General features: G+C 43.8%; 1 protein-coding gene across 1 annotated transcript in view; it reads left to right on the forward strand.

The window, feature by feature from the left end:
* Zc3hav1 (zinc finger CCCH-type containing, antiviral 1) overlaps positions 1–17,087 on the forward strand; it is a 52,174-nt gene that overhangs the window by 4,386 nt on the left and 30,701 nt on the right. Inside the window, exons 2-3 of the mRNA XM_055602076.1 lie at positions 10,449–10,584; positions 14,782–15,034. Coding sequence (XP_055458051.1) covers positions 10,449–10,584; positions 14,782–15,034 — 389 coding nt within the window. The remainder of the gene's footprint in view (positions 1–10,448; positions 10,585–14,781; positions 15,035–17,087) is intronic.

The following is a 17,087-nucleotide window of genomic DNA, read 5'->3' on the forward strand; positions in this document are numbered from 1 at the left end:
GCACGGCCTGTTCTTATTGGCCACGTGGCAGCTCAAAGCTATCTGTAACTCCAGTTTTGTGGGATCTGACACCCTCTTCTGGCCGCCACAGGCACCGGGAATACATGGGTTCACATACATACACGTAGGCAAATTACTCATAGATTAAATTAAAATAAGTAAATAAAATAAACTTCTCTTAATCAGATGAAACAAGCATGGAGGACTTTACGTTTTTACCAAAGGCCACCGTGGCTTGTAGCCGGCAGAGGTGACAGGTTAATCTTACATGCATGACCCCATTATCTACTAGCTGTATGAAATGAGGTCTTTCATTAACTCAAGTTATTCCCCTTGCAGACCTGATTATTGTTGAGCTGGTTGGAGCAGCCTGTCTCAAGGCCATCTGTTACTACGGTTTCTGTCACTGTGGGGGTTTTCTCTGGGCTGCTTCCTGTTTTTATGGTATTCAGTGCTGAAACTTAGTGTAGGTGATCCCCCCCTCCCCCGCAGTGTCTCTGAGGCAAAAGTGCTTGCCTTGCAAACCTGATGACCAGAGTTCAATTCCCAAAGTCCGCAGAAAGATTGAAGAAAGAAAAAAAAAAATCAAATCCACAAAGTTCTCCTCTGGTGTCTACACACACACACTTTAGCATGCATGTGCCCCCATACATGTCACACTAGTGCACACACACAATAATAAATAAGAACTTTTAAAAGGGATATAGAGCCAGGCGTGGTGGTGCACACCTTCACAGAGAAACTTTTTAAATTTTTGCCTATCTCTTAAAAAATGAGGAGCCCTGAGAGGCCTCAGCATATTTGTTTTCATCCTTTAGTCCCATTCTTTTGCCTGTTTTCAGATCTACAAACCAATAGGTGATATCCGTGTTAGGCTATTTGTAAGCTCCACATTTTGGGTTCAACCAAGTGCTGATGGAAAATATGCAGGGCAGAAAAGCTTGGGTCTGTGTTGATCCCTCTTCTCTAAGCAATCCAGCATAACACGCATTCACATGGCACATTGTATTCTAAGAATCTCAGGGTGTACATGGACAGGAATGCCTTGGCTGCATGCCAGTGCTGCACCTTTTATATAGGGGACTCTAACAGGATGTCGGAGTTGAGGAGGTCTTCAAATCAGCCTCTTGGGGACCCCAAATGATGGCTCGTCGGGCTTCATTTACTCTTGTTTGCTCAACATGTTCCGCACCTGCCCTTATTTTCTCTTCTCCTGTTGCCTTGAGCTCTGGGTTTTATGGGTCTTGCTTGGTTCTGGTTTCTGCCAAGTTGTTTCCATATCCTCTTTTAAAAGACTATATAATAGCAAGGAATTATGCCCACCTCAAACCTGTACCACCCCTTCCCCAAGCCTGTACCACCCCTTCCCTAAGCCTGTACCATACTTGGGGTTCTTGGGCCCATAAAATTCTCAAGTCATATTTCTAGAGTCTATCTATGCTTCCTGAGGTCTTTCTGTGTGTGGAAGGTAGTGGCTTGTACAATCTGATACATCCACGACCTCAGGTTGTCAGTTCTGTAGGTGTAGGGTGAAACCAAGGCAGGAAGAAACTGGTGCACTAGAGCTGGGAACAGGCCCGTGACCTTCCACGCTGAGACCAAGCAGCTGGGAAATTCTGGGTTCAGAACTGGCTATCCTGGTCATTGTGGACCTATATTTGTCATAGTAGTTGGAAAGAACACGACAGACTCTTAGCTTGACTTCTTAGTACTGTTAAATATATAGGCATTTCACATGGGCCTTCAATTACAGCTTTGCTCTAGATCCCACAGATTTCAGAGGTGGACTATTCTGATTATTCAGGAAATGTAGCTTTCTTTTGCATGTTCATACACAACTTATTTCCCTATTATTAAAATTGAGATTGTTTTAAATTTTTTGTCACTAAATCATGATAATTGATTGCTTCTTTGAACATTCCCTATAGTACCAATAATGGAACTTTCCAAACTTACCGTAAGTTTTATGAGATGACAATGCTAAATCCTAAAGAGTGTTTGTGGAACTGTCTGTGATGGCACGTGGCTTTAATGCCAGCAGAGCTCTGAGTTTGAGGCCAGCCTGATCTACACAGGTCAGACAGGGCTACACAGCGAGACCCTGTGTCAAGGGGGTCGGGGGAGAAGAGTGTTGGCCAAGTTACACTCACATTAGATAAGAATATTTCTTGCTTTTTGGCCCTGTCAAAGTCTCATAAGCCCTTTGGATTTGTGCCAATGAAGGGAATGTAAATTTTTGCTTTATTCTTTCTATCTATCTATCTATCTATCTATCTATCTATCTATCTATCTATCTATGGGCAGAGCCTCATGCCCTCTAATCTTTAGGACAAACTTCTGTGTCACTCTGAATCATTCATTTCTGTAGTTTGTTGGACTTGATGCATTTTATTGGCATTCTTTTTTGGTTGTTTTAGCATATTATTCTTTTTGTTTGTATTTTTTTGGCTTTTTGGAGACAGAGTTACTCTGTGTAGGCATGGCTGGCCTTGGACTCAGCGATCAGCCTGTATCTGCCTCCCCCAGTGCTGGGATTAAAGGCCTGAATCAGCAGGCCCAGCTCATGGTTTTTGTTTTTTGTTTGTAAAGGTCTTTATTTTATGTTGTTTTTAAAATATAGCCAAACCTTGTTAAAATTCTGTGTCAGTCAGCACATTCTTGGCATTGTATAAACATTCATCGCCTCTATCAAGATCCAGAACACTTCATAACACCCCCTAAAGAATTCCCTCACACTGATGCTTTCCTGCCCCAATTCCGGCCACCTCTGACCTCCTTCCTGCCTGTTTGACTAGTCTGTTCCGACCTTTCCTCTGATAGCATCATCACACAGGGCGTGGCCTCTGCTTTGCCTCTGCCAGGCATGTTTTCAGAGCTTGTGTTTCAGTTGAGCAAGTGACACTTAATTTGGATTATTTACCCAGGAGGGAACCTCCTAGGAAGTTCTTTTTTGTCAGTAGAGGTACACTCTACATTGGCTATTTTCTGCAACCTGGTGACCAAGCAGCTTGCAAGCCAGACAAATCATTTTGGGGGAATCTGTTCTCTTTCATATTTGCTTCATGTTTTATTTATTTATTTGTTTATTTATTTATTTTACTTTAACCAAGCTTGACATTCAGTGTCGGTAACATTCTATAAAACTTAAAGCAAGAAATTCTATAGAAGTAATACTATAAACAATGATTTTTTTTAAAAAAAAATCCTCTGTGGTGCAGCGTTGGTGGTATAATGGTGAGCATAGCTGCTTTCCCAAAAAATTCCTCTTTATTTTTTATTCTTTCTTCTTTTGGAGGGTGGGGAGCAGTTGGTTTTTTGTTGTTGTTGTTGTTGTTTTTTTTTTTTTTTTTTTTTTGGTTTTTTGATACAGGGTTTTACTATGTAGCCTTGGCTGTCCTGGAACTCCCTCTGTAGACCAGGTTGGCCTTGAACTAACAGAGATCCTCCTGCTTCTGCCTCCCAAGTGCAGTGTGCCACACACCTGTTTTCTGTGCTTTTTTCTTAGTCCTAATGCTGGTTTAGGGAAGGGTGTCCCCAGTTTTGCTACACATCGAAATAACTTGAGAAAGAATAGTGGTGCCAGTCCTACCTTTACACACACACACACACACACACACACACACACACACAAAACAGTGGGCTGAGCTCCCTTTGCACCTACAGTATTATGGGTAATGCAGCTGTGAGCAAAGCCTTTTAAGCCTACTCTTTGCCTCTCTTCATATCCTTGGTTGTGCTGATCTGTTTTTTGTTTTTGTTTTTGTTTTTTACTCCATCCTATCCAGTGGTCCAAATTCAGTGACCCATCCCTACCCTCTCATGACCTGGCTGTGTAACCTTAAACTTCATAAATACAAAGAGAATCGGAGTCCTGTGCTTTTAAAACAAGACTTTATTGGGTTGTTTTTGGTTGCTAACATTTTATTCTCTAGACCAATGTCTAGATAATATCTTTCACACATCCTGGTTCCTTTTCTACCTAGCTTGCATTATAATGCACTATTTCCTGTTTTCTATGCAAGTCAACCGTCTCTTTGTGTTTATCAACCTCATAGGTTATGGGAAACAAAAGACTTGGGTGGAGAGGGAAAGAATATTTCAATGTAGTTACCTTCAAAACCTGAGACTCTCAAGTTTTCTTTTACTGAGCAGCTGGCAAGTCTACTGACCTGTGAGGCCCAGAGGGGAACGCCTAGCTCAGAAAACACATTAGAATCACTTGAGGTCTCACAGCAGTGAAAATGAGCCAGTCTCCAGGTGTGGCCGGGTCACGTGTTTGTAAGCAGTCCTCAGCTGGTGATTATGGTTGCCTGAGATAACTGCTTTCCCAGCTAGATTGTTGAGGCCATGCCCCTCAGCTGGGGAGAGCATGGACTGCCTGGGTTATAGAGTTGTTATGTGGCTAGAATGGCAAAAGAAAAGTCATTTGATGTTAGGCTTGGGGTCTGAGGGATGTTCCTGCCTCTTTCATGGACATCTTTGCTTCTTTTTCAAAGATATCATTTCCTCTGACTGGAGCTGTTTGCTTGCTGTGTATCTGCTCTGTTGCCAGTGGCAGTCTGCAAATGTTTGCATTGTCCTGGGCAATTCAGTCAGGACTGTAAGCAAGCTCTTTTTCAGTCGGTGGGAGGGGGAGGGAGCGGGGTGGACCTGAGGCTCTAACCAACCCTCTTTGAGAGGTACCAGCTCAGACTCCTGCAAGAGGTCCTGGGAGACTCTGACATGAGGTCTGGGTTCAGCTGGCATCAGGCTCTTGAGCTAGGAAGTATACTGAGAGGAAAGTGGGAAGGAAGCTTTAACCTTAGCTCCACTTAGACTCAGCAGCTGCAGGTGTCTCCTCCCAGCAGCCGTCCAAATTGGTTTTTGCCCTGCTGCACTTTACCCATTATCCTTTATCCTTCTGTCTGCTTTTATTCTGCACCTAATTTACCAGCTAGTAGAGGAACAGTGGCTTCAAACATCCCTACTGATCTACTTGTTTTTAATTTTGCAGATTAGAGATTTGGTTTTTTTCCTCCCTTCTTGTTTTTTTTTTTTTTAAACACATTTTTTAAGGTTTATTTCTTTATTATTAATACAATGTTCTGTCTGCGTGTACACCTACACGCCAGCAGAGGGCACAAGATCTCATTATAAATGCTTGTGAGCCACCATGTGGTTGCTGGGAATTGAACTCAGGACCTCTGGAAGAGTAGCCAGTGCTCTTAACCTCTGAGCCATCTCTCCAGCCCCCGTTCCCTCTTGTTTTTTGAGGTCTGAGTTGAGTGACCTGCTCTTCCTCTCACCTGCGTCACTCTTTAGGTTTCAGTTTATTGGGCCTTAGTTGCCCACATTAGGGATTATTGTAATTGATAATTCCAGTCAGGAAGTGTGTGATAGATGCTAGTTTCTGTATTTCCTCAGACAACAAGTGCAAACTGCTCCACCTTTGTGGCTGGTCAGTGTGCTGAAGTGAGGGCCAAGATAAAATCCCAAAGGAAGCCACTGAGGGGACACCCGAAGCCTGTGGGGGAAACAGCAGGGCCTGCTGGGGATGGGGGCACCAACCACATTCAGACTAGACATACACGCACCAGATGGAAGCTGGACCAGAGATTAGGGAGAGTATACTTTGCCTCAAAATGGAGATAAAACTTAAAAATAAATCTGGAGCCTTAAGAAGGGCAGCATCAAGGACAACAGCCAGCTCAATGTAACTCTTCCTTTTTTTTTTTTTAAATATAATTTTTTATTTGTTACAATTTATTCATTTTGTATCCCAGCCGTAGCTCTACCTTCATCCCCTCCCAATCCCGCCCTCCCTCCCTCATCTTTTCCCATGCCTCTTCTCCAGTCTACTGATAGTGGAGGACCTCCTCCCCTTCCATCTGTCCCTAGCCTATCAGGTCTCATCAGGACTGTCTTCCTCTGTGACCTGGTCAGGCTGCTCTCCTTATTAGGGAGTGCATTTGGAGACCGAGCTGCCATGGGCTACCTCTGTGCAGAGTCCAGGTTATCTCCACAAATGGTTCTTGGTTGGAGTATCAGTCTCAGAAAAGACCCCTTTGCCCAGATGTTTTGGTTCTGTTGCTCTCCTGGTGGAGCTCCAGACCCTTCCAGGTCTTTCTGTCTCCCCCTTCTTTCATAAGATTCCCTGCACTCTGCCCAAGGTTTGGCTGTGAGTCTCAGTATTTGCTTTAATACCCTGCTGGGTAGAGTCTTGCAGAGGCCCTCTGTGGTAGGCTTCTGTCTTGTTCCTTATTTTCACCTTCTGATCTCTATCCCATTTGCGTTTCTGAATGAAGATTGAGCATCTCACCCAGGGTCCTCCTTCTTGCTTAGCTTCTTTAGGTGTACAGATTTTAGTATGAGTATCTATAGTATATGTCTAATATCCACTTATAAGTGAGTATATACCATGTGTGTCTTTCTGCTTCTGGGATAGTTCACTCAGGATGATCTTTTCTAGTTCCCACCATTTGCCTGCAAATTTCATTGTTTTTAATTGCTGAGTAGTATTCCATTGTGTAAATGTACCACAATTTCTGTATCCATTCCTCAATTGAGGGACATCTGGGTTGTTTCCAGATTCTGGCTATTATGAATAAAGCTGCTATGAACATGGATGGTTGAGCAAATGTCCTTGTATGGAATAACAAGAAACCCAGAATTGCTAAAACAATCCTCTACAATAAAAGATCTTCCGGAGGGATCTCCAGTCCTAATCTCAAGCTGTACTATAGAGCAACAGTAATAAAAAACTGCATGGTACTGGCATAGAAACAGAATGGTGCATCAATGGAGTCGAATAGAAGACCCAGAAATAAACCCACACACGTATGAACACCTGACCTTTGACAAAGATGCCAAAACTATACAATGGGAAAAAGACAGCATCTTCAATAAATGGTGCTGGTCTAATTGGATGTCTACATGTAGAAAAATGCGATAGATCCATACTTATCACCCTGCACAAAACTAAACTCTAAGTGGATCAAAGACCTCAACATAAAATCAGACACACTAAACCTGTTAGAAGAAAAAGTGGGGAAGAACCTTAAACTCATTGGCACAGGAGACAACTTCCTGAACAGAACACCAACAGCACAGGCTCTAAGAGCAACAATCAATAAATGGGATCTCATGAAACTGAAAAGCTTCTGTAAAGCAAAGGACACCATCATCAGAACAAAATGACAGCCTACGGATTGGGAAAGGATCTTCACCAACCCTATATCTGACAGAGGGCTAATATCCAGAATATATAAAGAACTCAGGAAGTTAAAAAGCAACAAATCAAGTAATTCAATTAAAAAATGGTATATGAAGCTAAACAGAGAATTCTCAATAGAGGAATATTAAATGGCAGAGAAACACTTAAAGAAATACTCAACATCCTTAGTCATCAGGAAAATGCAAATCAAAACGACCCTGATATTTCACCTTACACCCATCAGAATGGCTAAGATTAAAAAAAACTCAAGTGACAACACATGCTGGAGAGGTTGTGGAGAAAGGGGAACCCTCCTCCATTGCTGGTGGGAATGTAAACTTGTACAACCACTTTGGAAATCAATCTGGTGCTTTCTCAGACAATTAGGAATAGCGCTACCTCAAGATCCAGCATATATCCGAGGCATATATCCAAAAGAGGCTCAAGTTAACTCTTCTTTTTTGCTCTGAGTGGGCTTCCAAGCAGAGGCAGCCCCATTAGTGTGCTTAGGATGTCTGGGCTTGACCCAAAAGGAAAGCAATGATTCCTTACTCTTTTTTGGCCAACAGTTGCCAATCTATCAGAGGCAGGGGGTAGAACCTGCCTGTCTGTGGGAATATTTGGGCAGGTGCTTCAGATGGGTCATTTCCAGATCTGTAACAAGAACTTTAATGGCAATGGCTATGGGAACAGTGGAGTGAGGTGCCTCAAGGGGTTCTCGAGGTAAGGAAACTGCCACACATCTGGCAGAGCTGTAACAGGGTGTGGGGGCGCCAGGAAAGTGTCTTCTTTGGGCTGAGACCAGAAGGCATTACCTTCAGAAGCTTTTTCTGCTATAGCAGTCTGTTCAGATCCTCTCTGGTGGACTCAGGTTTGTGATAAGGTGGAGTTTTTGCCCAGCTGCTGAGGGTTCTCAATAGCAGAAGCTGGTGGGAGCACTTATCTGAAACCACAGAGCAGAAGCCTAAAGTTAGCAGAGCTGAGGTCAGCCTTATCATGGGGCACCAGAAACACCCTGAAAGCCAAGGTTAGCAGTGGGGAAAGTAAGGAAAGGGCCTGTCTGGAAAGTGGCTAGGATGGAGGTCATCACCAGCCTCTTCACCTTTCCTTGAAGCAAAAGGAAAGTGCTGGGGATGGCTGGCTAGAATTTAAGGACTCAGCTAGTGGCCTGCAGGGTTGTTTTTGTTTATTTGTTTATTTTTTAAAGTTCTGTTACATTTGAATGCAATTCAGGAGGTTCAATAACATTCTTGTAAGTGACTGTGTGTGTGTGTGTGTGTGTGTGTGTAATTGGCCACCTTATTTTTTGAGACAGGTTTTGTCACTGACTTGGAACTCACCACCTGACTTAGTTTGCTGGCTTGTGAGCTCCAGGGACCTGCCCGTGTGTACTTCTGCAGTGCTGGAGTACAGATGAGCTGCTAGGTGTAGTGTTTGTTGTTTGTTCTGAGGATTTGATGTGTGCTTTGCATGTTTATGTATGTTCTGAGGATTGAACTCAGGTTGTCACGATGGCAAGGTGTGCGCTTTTCTGACTGAGCCGTTCTCTCTAATCCACAGAAATGACTTTCCACATATATGTTTATGTTTGTGAAAACTCACCAGTTTCAAGAAAATCATTTTGCATTTCTGTTTACTACTGAAAAATAGTAGCGGAGCACGTAATATTTAATATTTAGAAATGAAAGACAATTATTAAGGGGAAATTTTTTTTAAATAAAAATTTTTAAATTAAAAAATGGAAGAATCCCTGGATAGACCAGCTATTTTCTGCTCCTGGACCAGATACTCTAAAGCAGTCGTGACCCAGGTAATGTGTCATGTCTTTAACAGAGGCAACAGTTAAGGTCCCCATTGTGTTGTTTTACAGAAACTGAGACACTCCTCCTAACCCTTGTGTGTACAAAAGCAGTTAAGCACATTAAAGATTTTTTGAATAGAATTAAGCCAATGTTATTGTGAATCACTGTGTTAGTATTTTATGGTGTAAAAGACATATAAATTATGACTACTGGTTTCAAAGCCAAACAGATCAAAACACAATAGAGGTCCTAAGAGTGAGCTACCCAAATGTGGATGCTGGGATCCAAACTGAGATTCTCTGGAAGGGCATCAGGGGCTGTTGGCCGTTGGGCCACCTCCTGGCCCCTTAGTAACTTTGTTTTTCAGTGTGTAGTGGTTTCTGAACAGGTACCTCCACTCCTATGCCAGTTTTTTTCTTTCACAGATTTGGGCAAAAGAAGTTACAGCTGTTAAGGTCAGATACTTTGTATAGAGGTGTGTAATTCATAAAGAATGTATGAGCCCCCCCCCCCCATTCTGCTGTTTGGCAAATATATCACTGTTGTTGTTGTTGTTGTTGTTATTATTATTATTATTAGTGGGGTTTGTTGTTGTTGTTTTGAGACAGGCTGTGGCCTGGTGTCCTGTGGCCCTGGTGTCCTGAAACTGGCTATGTAGACCAGGCTGGCTTCAAACTCTCCCCTCTATGCCTCTCAAGAGCTGGATTTAAAAATGTGCTACACACCCTACTTTTTTTTTTTTTTAAACTGGGAGGCAGAGGCATGCAGATCACTTTGAGTTTGAGACCAGCCTCAACCGTCTCAGCAAGTTCCAGGCTGCTGATGCTATGTAGTGAATTTTTTTATTATTGTTGTTTGTTTGTTCCTTTTTGTTTTGTTTGTTTAAAGTATATATTTGTGTATGTGCAATCAAACTGAGGTCCTCAGGTTTGTTGGCAAACCCTTTACCCTTTGTGCTATCTTGGCTGGGGCAGTTTTTCTTTTAAAACTGTGATCTTTCTGTAACAACCAGTGTTAATTACCAAAGGATACAGCATTGATCTTTGCCGAGTGAAAGTTTAATGGACTGTTTCTTTTTAATCTACCTCACACATGCTGAGCAGGTGCTCCACCACTGAAATCAACTCTTTTGAAGTTCAGTCTTTTAGGCTAGTGTACGAAGTAATGGATTTCATCATGGCGTTTTCGTACATCCATGCCACCCCACTTAGGTCTTATTTGTTCCCCTCTCCCAGTGCTCTTCCCAGCTCCCTGGCATCCTCTTGGTATTCCATTTCTTCTCCCCAATAGTTCCACCTTCTGCATCCTTTTTTACTCCCCCTTAGCTTAGAGCTCAAGATGCCTTCTTCCCCTCCCCTACTCCTCTTTCTACATCCGTGTCATGTGTATATGGCTGCCTTTTTTCGTACACCTTCTGTGAAATGCAGACACTGACGGTTCCTCCTTCCTTCCAGGTACCTCTGCAAATACTCTCACGAAGTTCTCTCGGAACAGAACTTCCAGGTCCTAAAGAACCATGAGCTCTCTGGGCTTAACCAAGAGGAGCTGGCGGTTCTCCTGGTTCAGAACGACCCTTTCTTCATGCCCGAGGTAGGTCCTCATTCTCACTTTCTTCTTTTTTCTTTTTTGGTTTTTGATTTTTTAAGAAAAGGTTTCTCTTTGTAACAACCCTGGCAACACCACTTTAAACACCAGGCAAGAGTATTGTGAGCAAGCCAGGTGTGGTGGCACACTCTAATCCCAGCACTTGTGGGAGGCGGAGGCAGGCAGATCTATGTGAGTTTGAGGCAAGCCCTGTCTAGGTAGCAAGTTCCAGGCCAGCCAAGGCTACCTGGTGAGACCCTGTCTTAACAAATAAGAGAAGGAATTTGGGTTCACATGCTTCCTCCACTAGGCTGCCAGGGATTCCACTGTGAACAAGGCTGAGTTGAAGAGACATAGTTGTAATTGGACCAGTTGATGCTTTACATCAGGGAAGGCTTTGCATTGTAGCTGGAAAGATGCAGGTACAGGTTGTGTTGCTGTCCAAGAGAATCTTACCCTACATTCAGTGATTAAGAACATACATCTTAAGTCTTTTTACTCCCCATAGCCTCGTCAAAGGTCAGCAGGTTACAGCCCAGAGGCCAAACCTGGGCTGCCAGCAGTTTAGAAATAAAAGTCTAGTGGCCCACAGCTGTGCTGATGTGTTTACAGCGCTTCCATTGCTGCTTTCTCCCTTCAGGGGTCAGTTGAGTTGCCACAGAGACTAACTGGCCGGAAGAGCTTAAAATGCTTACTGTGAGCTGTTAAAGAAGTGTGCTGCCTCTAGGCCCTGCCCGGGTACGGGCAGCTATGCCATGTGGTCGGGTAGAGGGTCCTACCCTGTCTTCCAGGGACTCGGCTAGGAAGTTAGCTCTGCTGTCTTTAGAATGTGGCTTCTATCTCTTAGTGCGGGGATTTCTCAATTACCCCCACCTTGAAGTCAGTGGGATTGTTGGTGGGAAATTGAAGGCAAGCAGTTTACATTTTAGGAAACTGGACGTAGTGTGTAGCACATCTCCTCACAGCTCACTGACAGTGCCTGTCACATGGTCATATTTGCTGAAAGGGAGGCTGAGAAATGTAGTTCCTGGATGAATGGCTGACTGTCAAGACCTTCTATTACTAGAGGAAAGGTGGACAGGATGGTAGATGGTGAAGTCTCCTGCCTAGAGAGTGGAGGATCAGTTGATGCTGCTCAAAGCACCATGTCTGAGGAAACCTCTGGATTGGAGAATCCTTGGTACTGGTACAAAGCCAGTACCAGCCTGAGACCGAAAGGGAGGCAGAGAAACAGAAGAGGCAGTAAAAGAGATGAGAAGCTGCAGGGAAGGTTGGAGTTCAGACTTTTCTGTTAGATAAGACAAGATAGCTGATAGAGATTTCTGGAGGATTCAGCTACTTGGAGGGATTTAAAAGCTTGGCACACGGGTGATTTTTTTTTTTAAGCCTCCACTGAGCTCCAGGAGCCCTGAATGTAGTACATTGTGTAAGAGTATGTTGACGGGGAAAGGGTGTAATCTCCCTTTTTATAGCTCCAAGCATTCTGTGGGTGCCTAGAGTACTCGGCTCTATTTTTCTCCTTTCTCCCTCCTCTCTCCCTTTCTGTCCCCTCTCTGCCCTAGAGTGGGACATTCTCAGGCCCTTTAGCATCGCTCAAAATCCTCTACCTGCCTGTGTGACCTTGGACAAAGCTTCAAACCCTTATGGGCATCGTTGCACCTGTCCTGTGGTTTGTTTTGTGAAGATTTAGAAGGGCCCGGATGCATCAGTTACTTTGTCAAATACTGAATAAAGCAGTAGACAAGACATACTCCCCTGTCCTAAAAAATAATAATAATTTTTGGGGACAGTGAGATAGTTCAGTGGGTAAGGGAATTTGTCTCCAGGCCTGTTCAGGCCCTGTTACCTGCTTGATAGAAGGACGGAACTGATTCCCCCAAGTTGCCCTCTTTGTAGCTCAAATGTTCTGTAACTCACACAGGTATCTAGCCTAGGCTAGTCTTGAACTCCTGATTCTCCTGACTTACTGCTAGGTGCTAGGATTATAGCCAATGTACCACATAACCCTCTTCTCTTGGATATGTAATTTTTTTTTTTTTTTGAGACGGGGTCTCTCTATGCAGTTTGAACTCACAGATCCACCTTTCTCTACCTCCCTAGTGCTGGGATTGAAATTGTGTACCACCTCACCCAGTCTTTGTTTTGTTTTATTAGAGACAAGATCACCCTATAGCCTAGGCTGGCTTCAGACAAACCTGCTCTCTCTAGCTCTTGAGGGCTCATATTATAGACATGAACTGCTATGCTTGTTGAACATACTACTGGGACTTGAACCCAGGGCCTCAAGTATAATAGGCAGTTGGTAGAGTTACCAACTGAGCTACAGCCCAGCTTCTGGATTTGCATTTCTAGTATGTGTCCAGGTGCTGCTTATGGTCCAGATGCCACACTTGGAGCTGTGGTCTAGAATCAGATTCTGTAGCATTTCTATGCACTGGCATCCAGTTTGGGGGCCTACTGATGTGGCTCCATCGCTGTTCCTAGGGTCCGCCTTTGTCTCTGCATGCAGGCTCATCCCAGGGAGCCAGACAAACCCAGTTTGTACAGCCTATTAAACCAAACATTCTCATCTTTCAGATGCCTGTGAATCCAGAGTTATCACTAATCATCTAATGGCTCAAATCCTCATCCTCCTTATTTTGTACAATTCAGTCTTATGTCTTGTTACTTACTGAGCTTTCCAGTGATTTTTAGGTAGGCAGATGAGACAAATAATTACCTTCTTCTGTTGAAAAGGAAACAGAAACTGGAAGGTTATTAGGATGGGTGAAGTTACCCAGCTGCTTCTCAGGCCTTGGCCTTTTGACCAGCCTCCCTAGCCTGCAGCCGGGTGGCCTCATCTCAGCCTCAGCATCCCTGTCTTACTCCATCTCTGTAGAGCTATGTGTGCAGATGTGTTTACTTAAATCATCGGTTCTCAACCTTCCTCATGCTGCAACCCTTTAATATAGTTCCTCACTTTGTGGTGACCCCCACCCCATAAATCATTTCATTGCTACTTTGTAACTAATTTTTCTAATGTTGTAAATCATCCTGATATGGGGGATGTTTACTATTCAACCCCCAAAGGGCCTGTGACAGGTTGAGACCTGCTGGCTTAGATAGCATGTAAGAATTTCCTTACTGAGCTGAACATAGTGGTGCATGCCTGTAATCCCAACACTTGGAAGGTCAGGGAAGGAGGATTGTGACTTGAGATCTAGCCTGTGCTACATAATAAATTGTCTGAAAAAACTGAACACAAGGCTGAGCGAAGTGCTTCTGTGCCTAATCCCAGCTAACAAACAACAAAATGGGAGGCAGAGGCAGGTGAACCTTTTAAGAGTTGGAGGCCTGTGTGTGTCGAAAATTCCTGGCCAACCAGGGCTGTACAGAGAGACCCTGTCTCCATCTTTTCTATCTGTCTGCCTGTCTGATCTCTCTCTTCTTCCCCATTCCCCTCCTCCTCCTTTCTTCCTCCCACTCCCCACACATACAAATCACTTGGAAAGGTTAGGACCTTTCTGGCTATCAGAGACCAAATGACAAAAGTCCCAAAGTCACACATAAGACACACATGTCCTTTCAACTGTAGAGTAAGTTAGGATCCAAACTAGACTTCCTCTTTGGGACTCCCTTTATGAAGTCCTGTGCATAGCTTGCTATTTCAGTTTTGATTCTTCCAGGAATTAGCAAATTCACACTACTTTCTTCCCCTACCTTTCTTTCCTTTTTTTGTTTTTGTTTTGTTTGTTTGTTTTTCAAGACAGGGTTTCTCTGTGTAGCCTTGGCTGTCCTGGACTCACTTTGTAGACCAGGCTGGCCTGGAACTCACAGAGATCCTCCTGCCTCTGCCTCTGCCTCTGCCTCTGCCTCTGCCTCCCGAAATGCTGGGATTACAGGCGTGTGTCACCAGGCTCAGGTTTCTTCGCTATTAAATACCAGGTATGGCATTGAATTCGTGATCCTCCCCGCCCCGGCCTCCTGAGCGCTGGGTTACAGGCATCCGCCTCCATGAACTGTATCATCAGTTAGCTAGTCTTCAGGCGCTTCTATCTCCAAATAAATCACCAGTTGAGTCTTATCTCATCAAAGACTGTGGGCTGTGCCTTGTTTTTTCTTGGTACACCTCTGCTTTTTATGGGAAAGGAGCTTGCTCATTCCCTGACATGCGTGGACAGATACCAGATACTCTTGCCTCACTGTTCTTTATCCCTTCTGTAGATATGCAAAAGTTACAAAGGAGAGGGCCGGAAACAGATCTGCGGGCAGCCACAGCCGTGTGAGAGGCTCCACATCTGTGAACACTTCACCCGGGGCAACTGCAGCTATGCCAACTGCCTTAGGTCTCACAACCTGATGGACAGAAAGGTGCTGGTCATCATGAGGGAGCACGGGCTGAGTCCCGACGTGGTCCAGAACATCCAGGACATCTGCAATAACAAGCACATGAGGAGGAACCCCTCCGGCATGAGAGGTCTGCCCGTTTCCTTTTTAACTGTGTGAATGCTCAGAGAAACTGAAAGTACACCTTTAATCCTAGCACTCAGGAGGCACAAGCAGGCGGATCTCCTTGGGGTTGAGGCTCTACAGAGTGAGTTCCAGGATGGCCAGGGCTGTTAGACAGAGAGACCCTGTGTCAAAAAAAAAAAAAAAAAAGGGGGGGAGGGGGGAGGGGGAATCTACCTTTAAAATCTCAGCTTCACCACACAGCACTTTAATACAATCAAAATAATGATTTGTATGTAGTGTTATAAGTAGCTATGTTCCCTGATTTGAAAAAGTTTGTTATAGGCACCTTTAATCCCAACTCGGCTCAGAGTTTGAGGCCAGCCTGTTCTACAGAGTGAGACCAGGACAGCCAGCACTGTCTGGACAGAAAGCCTGTCCCAACACACACACACACACACATACACACACATACATATTATTTGTTTGAGGGTCACAGGGCATGCATCCATTAATTCCAGCACTTTGGAGGCAGAGGCCAGCCTGGTCTACATAAAGAGACCATGTCTCCAAAACAAAAACAAAAAAACAAAAACTGTTTAACAAAATGTTTATTTTTTTTAAATCTTTTTAAAAATGTGATCAAACATTTTGGAGATTCAGAAGTTATTAACTGTGTTCCAGTTGTTTATTTGTCTTTCTCCTTGTTTATATACAAACGTTTACACATGTATTCAACTTCTAATTACATTAACTTATCTCATGTGGAGGTCAGAGGCAATTTTCAGGAGCCAGTTCTTCCTTCTTAGAGGTCCTGGGGAATAAACTCAGGTTGGTAACAGAGCCATCTTACTGCCCACACATGCTTTTATTTGTTTGTTTGTTTACTAATTTTGAGACAGAGTTGCATTGTGTGGTAGTAGCTGAACAGGGCCTCACTATATAGACCAGGCTGGCCTTGAACTCACAGAGATCAGCTTGCCCCTGTCTCCTGAGTGCACTGCCATGCTCAGCTCACATGCATTCTGTGGTTAAAATATCTGATGTGTGGGTAGATGCATTGTGCTATTTTACAGAAGTCTAGCAACACATTATCCAAAACTGTTCTCATATATAACAAAAATATATATTTTTAGGTTTATTTTCTTATCTTAAAAATTGGCTGTATGTGTGTGGGAGTTGGTCTGTGCATGTGCGTTTGAATGCAGATGCCTGCAGAAGCCAGAGGCACCAGCTCTCCGGAGCCTGAGTTATAGGCAGCTGTGAACAGCCCAGTGCGGCTTTGTAATAGCAGTAAACACTCTTAAGCAATGGCCCACCTCCTCAGCCCCTTTCTTTTTGAGATTGCAGAGTATCCCACGCTGCCTGTGTATATACATCCCATACATTCGCCTCACTGCGCTCACTCAGTCATTTCCTGATGGACAGTTGGTTTGTTTCTAGGTGCAGCTGCTGTGGAATAGTGCCACTGTGAGTGTGGGTACTCAACTATTTCCTTGAGACTCTGCTTCCTGTTCTTTCAGGAGTATAACAGGAAGCCCAGTTTCTGGTCACTTTCTAAATGTGTTGAGTGTTTTTGAAGAGCTGCCATGCTGTTTTCCATAACAGCTCTCCATTTTCTATTTCCTCCTGCAGCACATAGTTCAAATTCCTGCACTCTTTCCAGGGCTTGTCGTTTTAATGAAACAACTGTCCCAAAGTATAAGAAATGGTACCATTTCTTAAGTATTTTCATATAACATACCATGCTACTCCATACCATACAAAAGTATGAAAACTTTTGTCTTTTAATTTAATTTCAGTTATATTATTGACTTAGTTAGGGTTGTATTGCTGTGATGAAACACCATGACCAAAGCAACCTGGGGAGGAAAGGGTTTATTTGGCTTACACTTGCACACAGCACTGTCCATCATCAAAGGAAGTCAGGACAGGAACTCAGACACGGCAAGAACCTGGAAGCAGGAGCTGATGCCATGGAGAAGTGCTGCTTACTGGCTTGTTCAGCCTGCTTTTTTTTTTTTTTCTCCTTCCTTCCTTCCTTCCTTCCTTCCTTCCTTCCTTCCTTCCTTCCTTCCTTC

This window comes from Psammomys obesus, unplaced genomic scaffold (genome assembly GCF_907164565.1).
Source record: "Psammomys obesus unplaced genomic scaffold, mPsaObe1.curated_primary_1811, whole genome shotgun sequence".
NCBI lineage: Eukaryota > Metazoa > Chordata > Mammalia > Rodentia > Muridae > Psammomys > Psammomys obesus.